Here is a 12826-nt window from a genome sequence, read left to right on the forward strand (position 1 = left end):
TGTCACCACATGACTTTTGCTCATTCCAAACACACGAATTATGAGGCCCCTTTCATCTTTGAGATGGAGTGGAGGGCAGGAAATGCTTGGCTGACAGGGAGATGTAGTTGTTACTGCCTTGGTGCTTTCATCCCACCAAAAGACATGGGGTGGGTGTGGAAGGGAAGAGGCTGTGTGGAAGCACACCCACCTCCGTCTGACTTACTATTGCTTCCATAATAGGGGCACCACATTGTGCCTCCATATGGAATACCCCTGCTGTGACTGCCTCAACCAATGATGTGTCCCTGCAACACACACAACACTCCTCTGTGCTATCATATTTCAGGGGTAGTGTCATTAAGGGTAACTGTCCAGTCTTCTAAACAAGTTTCTACTGATGTTTTTTTCATTCCGCAATAAACTTTCAGGGAACCCCACGAGTCCCTATAACAGATTTGGAAAAACATTGCTGGTCGCTTTTTAAAAAAACACACACACCCTTTTTTTGCTTTGCTAAGCAATCCATGCTTTAAATGGGAAAGAAAGTAATTTTCTCTCCTGTAAAACGTAGTCTCTGCAGTCTTTAAGAAGTTGAATAGTTTGTTGATAGGCACAATGAGGATACATAATCAGCAAATGGAGAGGCTGGGTAAGTCTGCACGTTTGAATAGTTGAAGGTAGCTGTAACTTCTGTACCACTGAAATGATTTGCCAAGCGATGTGTTCATCAGTCTGTTGACCTCCTGTCAAACATTCTTGTCCTGAATGTGAGAAGTTTTTCTGTAACACATTTGTATGGTGTCTCTGGAGAGATCTGCTCAAGCTATAATCAGATAAAATCATAAAATCAGGTCTTTAAAAACCTGGAATGTATGTTAAAGATCCTCATAACACCCTTTGGGCTATAAGTAAATTGTATTAAATGACCCTTAGTAAAATGTTGCTGCTGCTGCTGTTTGCCTGGCAAGTAGAATACTGTATATACCCGAGGATAAGTTGACGTTTTCAGCACATTTTTTAATGCTGAAAAAGCCCCCCCCCCTGGCTTATACTCGAGTATATATGGTAATTGCAAGATGGCCGCCAGAGCTGTGGCACACTGAGAAAGGAGATCACACCAGCTGTGGCAGAAGCATTTTGCCTGCATCCAACTTTGAGTATTAAATTCACCATTCCCTTTTGTGTTTTTATGTAAAGCTAGGCTTGTAAATCCTCCAGCTTTGATAAAGCCACATTCTTTGCAATTAGAGTTGCTCCATTGGCTCTGAATGCCGTGTTAGGTATCTATTTTATTTTTGAAATTCACCAGTAGCTGCTTCATTTCCCACCCTAGACGTATACTTGAGTCAATAAGTTTCCCATAAGTGGTAAAATTAGGTGCCTCGACTTATATTTGGGTCGACTTACACTCGAGTATATACGGTAGATTCCAGGGAAGCCTCTTGGGGGAGGGCATTTTACAGATGAAGCTCCACTACTGGAAAAGGCCTGTCTCTTGCCACTACCAGTCTCTTGTGCGTAGCAGGAGAGAGCCGTGCTTGTGAGGAGGATCTCAGCTGGTAGGCTGGAGAGTAAAATGGAAGTTAGTCCTTATTGTCCCCTGGCCCCAAACCATTTAAGACTGCAAGGGAAAGAACCAGCACTTGGAATCCTTCCCAGAAATAGCCAGGGTAGGTCTTTCATCACAGGGATGATAGGATCCCCGGATCAGGTCCCTGACAGTAGGCTGGCTGCCACATTTTGGACCAGCTGAGGTTTCTGGAAAGCTTTCAAAGTCAGCTCCATATCATGTTTTTTGAGTAATGTCTGTAACTGGTGAGCCAGCTGGAGCTGAAAAAAGGCACTGTGTGCCGCAGAGGGGACCTGAATGCCAGTCGTAGGCCAGGAGCTAGCAGCTACCTCCTCAGTCCTTGAGCAATTTTATGACTAACAGTAGCACTTCAGTCTTGTGTTGTTTGGACTTCATTGGCCCCCACCTACCCCTTTACCTTGTTCGGGACTTCCATAGACTTCCCTGCTGCCTTATGTGATTACTGAAAACTCTTGAATTTTTGTATTGTTGAAGGCTTTCACAACTGGATTCAACTGTGGGTCTTCCATGCTGTGTGGCTGTGGTCTGATAGATCTTGTTCCTAATGTTTTGCCCGCATCTGTAGCTGGCATCTTCAGAGGTGTATCCCAGAGAGAAGTCTGTCACACACTGTGTCCAGTGAGAAGGGAATGTTTAGTGGGGTATATATTGTCCATGTCCCAGGGTGGGGAAACCAGTCAGTAAGTGTGTGGTGAATGTTTGTTTTTCATCTGTGTTCCATACTTTCTCCAAGGAGTGCTTGTGAAGATACGATGGGGTGGTGAAAGCAGTCCTGTGAAGTAGGCTGGTATAGTTCCACGGAGCACACTAGCACAGTGGTGGCGAACCTTTGGCACTCCAGATGTTATGGACTACAATTCCCATCGGCCCCTGCCAGCACGGCCAGCTTTCAGCTGGTGAGACCTAATGAGACAGACAAGTTGTTTGGGGCCTACCCCATCTAAATCCAGCCCTTGCCCTTTATGACTGTTGGTATCAAGCTAGGCTGGTTGGGGCAAGTGGATCCAGGAAGTAATGAACGCCTCTCTGCAAGAGGGCACGATTCCAAATGGCTTGAAATTGGGAGTTGTAAAACCACCCCCCCACCTCCCCAAGAAGTTGTCCTGGACCTCACTGACCTAAAGTACTACTGCCTGGTGCCCAACATTCCACTTTTGGGCTGGGGGCTTGAGCCAAGCAGTTTTGGAAGAAATTGATTATCTAGAGCAGTGGTTCTCAACCTGTAGGGTCGTAGGACCTTTTGGGGGGGGTCAGAATCTAATTTTCTGCCATGGCCTATTTTAAGACTCTCTGCATCAGTGTTCTCCACCTGTAAAATGGATACATATTAGGGTTGGGGGTCACCACAACATGAGGAACTGTATTAAAGAGTTGCAGCATTTGGAAGGTCGAGAACCACTGATCTAGAGACGTGTCAGTCTGGGTTCAGTGGTGAAAATAGCCTTGGTCACCCTGACAGATGACCTTTGTTGGGAAAGTGGCAGGATAGTGTGTACCTATTGACTCTCCTTGACCTCTCTGAGGCCTTCGGTACCATTATGACATCATTCTAAGGAGCCTGGTTGGATTGGGAGTGCGGGAAAGTGTTCTGTTTCCACTGTTATTTAATAGGCTGGTTCCTGAAGGTGGTGCTGGGAATCTGCTGCTCAACCACATGGCATTTATGCAGTGGGGTTCTTCAGGGTTCCATCTTGTCCCCCATGCTTTTTAACATCTGTAGGAAACTGCTGTGAGAGATCATCAGGCAGTTTGGGGTAAGGCACCACCAATAAGCCAGTGACACCCCCCCCCCCCAATTTCTACCTTACAGCCAGTTCAGGAGGGTCTGTGGATCTCCTTAACAGGTGTCTGGAGATGTTCATGGATGAATGAGGACCAGCAAACTAAAGCCAAGTCCCAACCAGACTGGAGAATTGTTGCTCAGTAGTGAAACAGCTCAAAGACCAAGGAGTTAGCCTGCTTGAAAGGGGCTGAACTCCCCAAAAGTGCGGGATCATAACTTCAGCCCTTCTGCTAAACCCGGAAACACCACCAATACAATAAGTGGCACCACTAAGATACTTTGGGCAGATTTAGTAGGATTACGCAGTAAGATTACACAGGATTACACAGCTAAAAGTTCTTTAGGGTGTCGTGACCGACAGTTAACTGCAGGTGCATTATACCTGTCTGAAAACACTGACTGGGGGAGGTTCAAAAATAAATTCTGTGGTTCACCTGAGGGAGTTCAGTTGAGTGTCGGATAGGAAGGAAGATCAGGGGAGTAGAGAGGAAGGTGAAGAATTGGAGAGGACCCTCAAATAGTGGAACTGATAGTCCTTTCTTGTGGGAAATAGCTCCTTAGGAAAGTGGGTAACTCTTGCGTAGGTTCCTGCCTCCACACACTTTAGCAGTCAGGTTTTTTTTTATTTTTGTCAAATAAGATTGTGCCTGTTTGTCTAAGGAGTGATAGCAAAGTGATCTCTCTCAATAGTTACAAACACCTACCGGTAGAACAAAACAGCTACAATTTTAGCCACAAGCTACCTATTGTGTGTAGTTATCTAAAGTTTCCCTCATTCTTGTTACCTTTTCCCCTGCCAAGATTAAAACTGAAACGTGACCATTTCGCTGTGAGAGGGAAATAAAACAGTTTATGTGTTCTGAATCCATATCAGCCTGACGTGTGCCGTATTCAGACCTATACCAAAAGGGATTTTCGTTCCTCAACATCCTAGACTGGGGTCAGAATATATCTATGTACATTTTGATCCAAATACATAATTTATAGACCTGTACATTTTAATCTATATACCGAAAAAAAGAATCTGCTGGGCAAAGTGAAAAAGGGAGGGGAAGGGTTATGAGCAGTGGACTCCAGTCAGGAGAACCGGGTTGGATTCCCCACTCCTCCACATGAGTGGCAGATTCCAATCTGGTGAGCCAGGGTTGTTTTCTCACTCCTACACATGAAGCCTGCTGGGCGGCTTTGGGCTAGTCACAGTTCTCTCAGAAGAAGAGTTTGGATTTATACCCCATCTTCCTCTCCTGTAAGGAGATTCAATGTGGCTAACAATTTTTTTTCTCTTCCTCTCCCCACAACAGACACCTTGTAAGGTAGGTGAAGCTGAGAGAGTTCAAAGAGAACTGTGACTAGCCCAGGGTCACCCTGCAGGAAGGTAGGAGTTGGGAAACAAATCTGGTTCCCCAGACGAGAGTCTGCCACTCATGTGGAGGAGTGGAGAATCGAACCCGGTTCTCCAGATTAGAGTCCACCTACTCTTAACCACTACACCACGCTGAATTCTCTCAGCCCCACCTACCTCACAAGGTGCTTGCTGTGGGGAGAAGGAGGGAAGGAGCTTGTAAGCTGCTTTGAGAGTCCTTACGGTTGAGAAAAGCAGAATATAAATCCAGTCTCTTCTCCTTCATTGTGGATTTTGCCCAAAATACATAGGATCCAATGCAGGTGGTCTAGATTTCAAGTGACATGATATCCTTTAATCTCTTTGAAGCAGAGGGATCCCTGAAGGGTTTGCCTAGGAAGGAGTGGTGGACTGGATGATGCCAGAAGGTTGAAAGATGGAGATGATGATATTAGGTACTCAGTCTATTCTGGACATAGGCATAAATCCCCTGATGGATCGGATTTCAGCTTAGGGGGTGTTCACTGATTTACAGTGTTGTTTGATTCTCAGATTGCAATGGTCGTGAAAAGATCTTCTCTCCCCTGGTTAGTATTAGTTGTGCCTTTTCATACGAAACATGGACCATGCCATCGTGACTGATGCCTAGATAACCTCCCCTTAGATTTAACGTAGGGGGCAAGATCTTTGGCATTGCACCAGCACGTGCCATCATCAAAAGCAGAAGAGACATCATTATGTTGGGGCAAACTCTATGGTTTTTTTCCCCAAACTCTATGGTTAAATCATAAGAGTTTTGGGTGAACTCTAGTGCAGCATCCCCGTGCAATTATATCACCTCTAGTTTTGTGACAGAAGTGACATGTGATCACAAAGAGCCTCTCCCCCCTTTGGCTAGTCCAGGGGTCTGCAACCTGCGGCTCTCCAGATGTTCATGGACTGCAATTCCCATCAGCCACCCATTGGCCATGGTGGCCGGGGCTGATGGGAACTGTAGTCCATAAACATCTGGAGAGCTGCAGGTTGCAGAGCCTGGGGTTAGTCAATCTGTGGAAGAAGTGTGAGTTGGAATACAGGCCAGGAGGTCTTCTGAAATAGTGGGAGACAGGGTCTCCACTTGTCCAGGCCTATATCTGAATCTGCTCTCAAGGGCAACTGATCGCTCTTTCTCTTTATAAAGACTGATAATCCTGGGAGGGAAAGCAGAGTGGTGTCTTTGGGAGGCACAACTGAGATGGGAACAAAACCTGCTGTCACTCTTATTCTGATCTGGAATAGCTTTGCGTTACCCTGATCAGAGTTTCCCCAAGAGTCCTTGTGGTATGCTTCTGCTGCATTGCTTACATGTATCACTCATCCATGCGCAGCCTGTCATAGTGATGGACACTGTGAGTTTCCAATAAATGTCAATCTCCAAACAGTAACTAAAATTAATTGCTAATAAAAGTTCATGGATTTTTTTTTAAAAAAATTGGGATGCGAAGGACGACTCTGAACTGAGTTGCGTTAGTACGTAGCGCGAGAGAGCCGTTGCCTTCAGTGCACACAAGGAGTGCCGCTCGAGTTGCAGCTTTCTGCTCAAGCTTGCTGGAGCTAAATTGGGAATGTTAAATCACTCCCAATTTTAACTTCTGCTGCAGGAACTAAGAAGCGAAAACTGGCAGGCAGTCAGGCAGGCTGCAGACTGGCTCTGTAAAGGGAGACGCGGGCTCGCGGCGGGCATTTTTTAAGTCCCCTTGCCCTTACCGCATGACTTCCTGATGGTTTTTTTGGTGGAAGCGATTATTTCGAAAACAAGGTTGTGACTTCTAGTGTGATAAAAACAGCAGGGGCACAAAAGCACTTAGGCTCCCTGCCTCTGTGCTGCTGTCCTAGGTAATAAAGAGTGACAGGAGAGAAACACAGAAATGCAAGCCGGGCTGCTTCCAAAACTGAGCTTTGTTGTACATTTCTCTGTTTCCCTCTGCCTCCACGGCTCCCGTCTAGCCGTTTATTGAGGTGTGAGCTGTCCTTCCGGAACGTGACATAAATCCTTCAGCAGCGGTGAAAAAAAAAGAAATAATTTCGCCTGTTTAAGCGCCACAGATACTGCACTCCCCCTAAAATATATGCCGGCAGGGGAAAAAACAATACTTTAAATGTCGGAAAAGGCAGCAAATGAAGTGCGAAGAGGAATGCTGAAAACTCCATGGCGGAAGGAGGAATGTTTTGTGCAGAGCTCACCTTGTGGCAAATATTGATGAGCCAAGAATTGAGTAGGATTATAAAAGAGACGTGAGATCTGTGAATAATACGATCAGGCATAAGACTGCTGAAATATTAAGGTGTTGAAAGCGAATCCGGAGAAGAAAAACCTTTGAGCTTTGGGTCAAAAACCAAGGATTTTGAAAATCAGGCTTTCCTTTTGGCCCGGCCTAAAATTGGTACAGTAAGTGACCACTAGAGTATTCCTAGTTATTGGATCTAGACAGAAATCCGAACCAACAGTCTTTTTATAATTTTATTTTTTCCTTTGATGTTTCTGCGTTACCCTCCACGCTGCTAAAGAGGCAAGCCACGACGGCCTCTTGAGCTTTCTCGGTGGAAACGCATTCTCTCTCTTTCTCTCTCTGCCCCATATGGATTGAATTCCGAATTGCTGTGGTTTCAACTCATTTGGGCAAGTGCCATCACAGCTGACATGGTAACACCCTCGAGGGTGTTCAGAGTAAGAGAGCTGGTTTGCCATTGGCTGCCTCTTATGTTGTGACCTGGACTTCCTTGGTAGTTTCTTATCCATATACAAACCAGGGCTAACTCTGCTTAGCTTCCAGGATCATCTTTCTCTTGTAAGTTAGAGAGAAGGAGCTGGGGCTCAGAGGTAGAGCATTTGTTTGGCACGCAGAAGGCCAGAGATTCAATCCTTGGCATTTCTAATTAAAAGGACCAAGTAATAGGTGATATGAAAGCCCCGTCACCTGTGACCCTGGATGTTCTGCCACCAGTCAGAGTAGACCAGGGGTCTGCAACCTATGGCTCTCCAGATGTTCATGGACTACAAATCCCATCAGCCCCTGCCAGCATGGCCAATTGGCTGATGGGAATTGTAGTCCATGAACATATGGAAAGCAGCAGGTTGCAGACCCCTGGAGTAGACAATAATGACCTTAATGAACAGAAAAACAGGGGAGAAGATAAACGAGACATCTTCTCTTGGTAGGGATTGTGTCTTCAACTATTCAGTCATTTCATCAATCAGTTAAGTTGAAATCATTGTGCGTATGAACCAAACCTTAATTTCAATGACCTTTTGGGACACTGAAGGAAGTACAGAGTAACCAAGAATCTACCATTCACGGATCGCAGGGAAAAAAATCAATGCGTACTCCCCCCCTCCCCCCCCCAATACTGTAACACACCTGAGCTACAGGAGCCCTAGAAACAACGCAATGATTCCCATTATTCACAGCCCTGCAGTTGGTTGGTTTTGTCCTACTGTAATCAGGAAACTGCCTGATCAACAGTTTGTAGCCTTTGTGAGCCTAGATCACACTTTGTGGAAGGGTGATTTTTTAAAAACAAAATAATTAGCCCCGTTCAGAGTTTAATTACTGTGGATGTGTGGTGTAGAACAGTATGTCTCACCTTTTTGTTTTTGTGTCTTTTTCTTTCTTAGCCCTGTGAAAGTGAGCTTGGTGGGAGCAGTACTCTTCACAATGCAGGCCACTCATTACCTTCCAGTGGCAATTCATGACCTCATGTTGTTCTACACTGTCTTCTTAGTGGTTGTAAAGGTAAGGATTTTTCACACTTGTTGGCGGTATAATTCATGGCATTTATATAGAAGCAACGTTGACTTTGGCGGCTGATTGTAACAGCTGTTGACCACGTACAATAAACGCTACTATCATATTATCAGCTGACCGTTTTTTCTCTCTCTGAAATGCACATTCATCTGCCAAATCTACAGTAGCTTTTAGATCACATTAAGTCCATGTGGCTCGGCAGCCATCTTTCTCTACAGAAGGCTGAATAAGGTGGCTTTGATCTGGAATCAACTTTGCATTCTCAGAAGAAGCGGCTGCTGAAACATCACTTTGACATGACTTGTCAATCTGACTGTTGGTACTTTTGCATTATTGATTATTATTTTATGCCATCTTTCTGCTACAGGAAGAGACAGAAGGAACCCCTTTAGGAATGCAGATGAAAGACTTGCATAAATTAGTAATGTTCTTAATTTGGGGTCAGTTCTTTCGAGGCTACCTGGCTTGACAAATTAATAACCTCCTTCACTCCCCCTCCCATTGCAGTTTCCCAGTGATTTGCATACTGATAACATCACCAGAGCCCATACAACAGTATTTTTAGCCTATTTAGGTTTGCCGTGGCAAGACTGGTGGGAGATGTGCATAGTCTCACCATATTTAGGGATGTACCAGCGTGGTGTAGTGGTTAAGAGCAGGTGGATTCTAATTTGGAGAACCGGGTTTGACTTCTCGCTCCTCCACCTGAATGGCAGAGGCTTCTCTGGTGAACCAGATGTGTTTCCGCACTCCTACATTCCTGCTGGGTGACCTTGACCCCAGTCACAGTTCTTTGGAATTCTCTCAGCCCCACCTACCTCACAATGTTGTGGGGAGAGGAAGGGAAAGGAGCTTGTAACCCACTTTGAGTCTTCTTACAGGACAGAAAGGTGGAGTATAAATCGAAACTCTTCTCTTCTTCTTCCTCTTGTATGATTCTATGATTGTAAGCTGTGTGTGTTGTATATTAGCATTTATTTCTTTAAAATATCGTGTGTCCCACTTGACTAACTCACAGGGTTTGTGAAGGGACTGCCTTTGGAAGGAATAAGCCATGGTGCCTTACATGTGGTGAGAAGCAAACTGTCTTGCAGTGTCTCATGGCCACTTCGACACTGTGTAATTGGGCACGGGGTCCGTTGGACCGGCAGTCCAAACGTGTGGGTTTGATCATATGAAGCATCCTACCGTTTTACCTAGAACTGATTTTACCTGCGGTATTGTCCAGATTGTTTCTGCTTTTCGTTGCAGAGTAATGTCCTGACTACGTCTACTTCTTGTGTTTTTCCTTTTGCAGGTAGCCATGATGCTGACAGAATTTAGGACTTCTCCATTTGCCGTGTTTGAGAACGCAGTGGGCTCCTTCCTGTTTGGTTTTGACCCAGCTTCCGTGAAAGCAAAGGGCAAGGCCAAAATATCTCATAATGGTGGCCCCTCAAACAGTGAATGTACTTCTGGTGGCGAGATGGGGGACGGTGTTAAGAAAAGGCATGCAAAGAAAACCGAATAAAAAAATGTTGAGAATAGTGCTTTTAGGTGGCCAAAAATACTTTGTACATGGCCATACATGAGTTTAACGTTTTTCCCAATGATGTGAAATGACAATTGTATATAAGGAAATAAATGTAGCAAGAGACTAGCTCCAATTACTCTCCGAGTTCAGTCTGTTGTAAAGTTTCCTACATAGGCCCCTCTCGAGGGATTTCCCGCAGGCCACAATTCTTGTGGATTTCTATCTACTACTTCTACATGGCTCCAAGGTGCCTCTGAAATTTTCTTCTTTTTTTTGTAAAATAGAGTTGGATACGAGACATCATGTTAGATTATTTTTCCTAATGTAAATGATAAAATAAGAGACTATATTTGATCTACTTGTATGAGAAAATTTTCTTGTGATTAAATTTTCCAGTTAAGAAAACCGATCCCCCTGCTTTTAAAAACGTGGTAAAATATTTTTCCGTGAACAGCAAGACTTGCCTATTTTTTTGTTGTTGATTATAACTTATTTTAGGTACTATCCAACCTGTGTTAAGCATTTTCAGATCCAATACAGGAGAGATAAATTTGTGGTGAACCTTTTTGCTGAAGTGAGGCAAGACAGGACAGTGGATTCTACCCTAGAGGTTTAGTGGCAGAGGTTTTCCCTCTCAGTATGTAATATGTAAAATATTGTTTTAATCTAACTGAACAATGTGAAGCGTTTCTGTGAAAAAGTAACACATTCGGTGACTGAAAGGAGTGAACGTTCACTTGTACAGTCGAACTTTAGACACCAGCTTAGCCTGCAGTCACTTCCTCTGAAACCTCTGATTTTATTGTTGTTCTGGCACAGAATGCACAAGTTTGTCAGTTTCCACGCTTGAGTCACAAGAAATCTTGTTGTTTTTTACAGATTTTTCATAATTGTTTAAACTTTTCTCTATTTACACATTTAGAGCACTTTGATACCAGATGCTATCTTGGATCCAGTGGAGCATTATTGTGAGTGGAACTGCTGGTACTTGTGGAGAATTACTTTCTCACCTCTCCCCTGCAGCCCAAAATACTCTTCAAAATTCAGTTCCTGGATGTCCCCCCCCTCCCCCAAGAGCAACATCTCTGGGGGTATTTTGAGCTGTAGCAGGAGGGGAATTGGTTGGAGAGGCAAGCTCTGTGGGCGGAAATTTCCATGTGTAGAAATGCTCTGTTGGATCCAGGCCGATGGTAAACGTGAAGAGGGCTTTTAAGGGGGCAGCTAAACTAGTTGCAGTGAAAATTCATGTGAATGATAATCATATCAAATGATGCAAGTTCGTAGGCATGAATAGTCACACTTTTTAATCTAACTGGGACTTCTTATAGAAAGAACGTGGGCCTTTCTTCAAATGCAGCACAAATCATTCATGAATTAGAAGATGCATTCCAGAGAGCTTTCTCCAAATCATCTGGAGCAATGACTCTCTGATGTTAGCTGGAGGTAGGCTAGGCCTGCTCAGTTTGTGACCCACCAAGCCAAATGCAACTCATTAGCCATGTATATCAGGTCCCTAGGGACTTAACCTGTTTCTTCCTCTTCCCCAACTGCATGGGACTATAAAAACAAGGAGGACCATTAAAAAAACCCAGCCACAACATATGGCCGTTGCTCAGCTATTGGTTTTTTGGGTCACAGATCATGTAGGGCTGCTAACCGTTTTTCTGCATTGAGGAGAAGTATTTTTATCAAACTTTTATTGGCACTTTGTGTGGAACGCTAATTGTAAATACAGTATGTGGAAAGAAGTTCTTTTTTATTGAATAGGTGATTCCCACGTTACTGGGCTGAAGAACTGAGTCCAATTTAAAAACAAAATGGCCAACATTTTCGGACACATCAGCTGTCAAGATGGGGCCTGCAGGCCCATGAATGTTCAGAGAGCAGACTGGGCCTAGGCTCATGTCTTGTTTTGCTCCCTGCGAAACGCAACCCTTTTTACCAGCAAAAGATGTGAACGGGAGGTGTGCAGTATTCCTCATGCCAGGCGTCCACATTTTGCCTTACAACTTCTTGGAGCTCAGTTTACCATCTAGGTGGTCAGTTCTGGAATGTTCTACGTGACTAGAATTCCCCAAGAGGGTTCTCGGAAATTTCCATCTAGTATTATGCTGAATTTTGACTACTAGGCAGCTGAAAAACAAAACACCAGCAAACCTACTTCTAACATGTGACGTCTTTGCACTTATCAACTGTCTTGATGCTTTTTGGTACTAGATTTTTGTACGGGGTTTGGTGCTGTCCTCATGCACTTCTACGGTTTTTGCACTGTTGTTGTTTTAGCACAAATTGATGTGAAAATGTGTTTTAAATTATTGTAAAAAAGACATTTAGTTGGGCAGAAAATGGTCTGCTTTGTATTTTGATTCTCTCTGCATTTACAAACCTGCTATTAAAAAAACCTTGAAACTGTGTTCTGTTAGTATTATGAATGTGACAAAAAGCTAGTTAATGAACAATACAAATATGTTTCAAGTTCCATAGGGCCTTCTGCACATCTTCTAAACTACAGAAAAAATATTCTGAATATACATTTTGTTTGTATATTTCCTCCCCACCCTACTAGTTTGGGCACTGAGATTCATGGTGGATGTCTGGCAGTACAATACTATGCAGAGTCTGTTGATTTCAGTACCCTCAGACCTAGTAAATCTGCATAGGATTGCACTGTGAATATTTATTCTTATTGGCATGATTTGTGATAGTTTCTTCAGCAACAACAATCACACTGGAAGAACATCACAACTATATCCTAACCCCAAACCCAATTCCATGGTGGATTGTGGACTGTTAGGTGAGTGCAAAACTTGTGCTCTTTATAAATGTGAAT

The 12826-nt window shown here is 44.0% G+C and overlaps 1 protein-coding gene across 1 annotated transcript in view; it reads left to right on the forward strand.

Moving 5' to 3' along the window:
- Nucleotides 1-12409, forward strand: part of TMEM38B (transmembrane protein 38B) — a 37936-nt gene extending 25527 nt beyond the window's left edge. The window contains exons 5-6 of the mRNA XM_048504257.1: nucleotides 8354-8471; nucleotides 9781-12409. Of these exons, the coding sequence (XP_048360214.1) occupies nucleotides 8354-8471; nucleotides 9781-9993 (331 nt within the window). The 3' untranslated portion in view covers nucleotides 9994-12409. The remainder of the gene's footprint in view (nucleotides 1-8353; nucleotides 8472-9780) is intronic.
- Nucleotides 12410-12826: the final 417 nt, after the last annotated feature.

This window comes from Sphaerodactylus townsendi, linkage group LG07 (assembly GCF_021028975.2).
Source record: "Sphaerodactylus townsendi isolate TG3544 linkage group LG07, MPM_Stown_v2.3, whole genome shotgun sequence".
Classification (NCBI taxonomy): domain Eukaryota; kingdom Metazoa; phylum Chordata; class Lepidosauria; order Squamata; family Sphaerodactylidae; genus Sphaerodactylus; species Sphaerodactylus townsendi.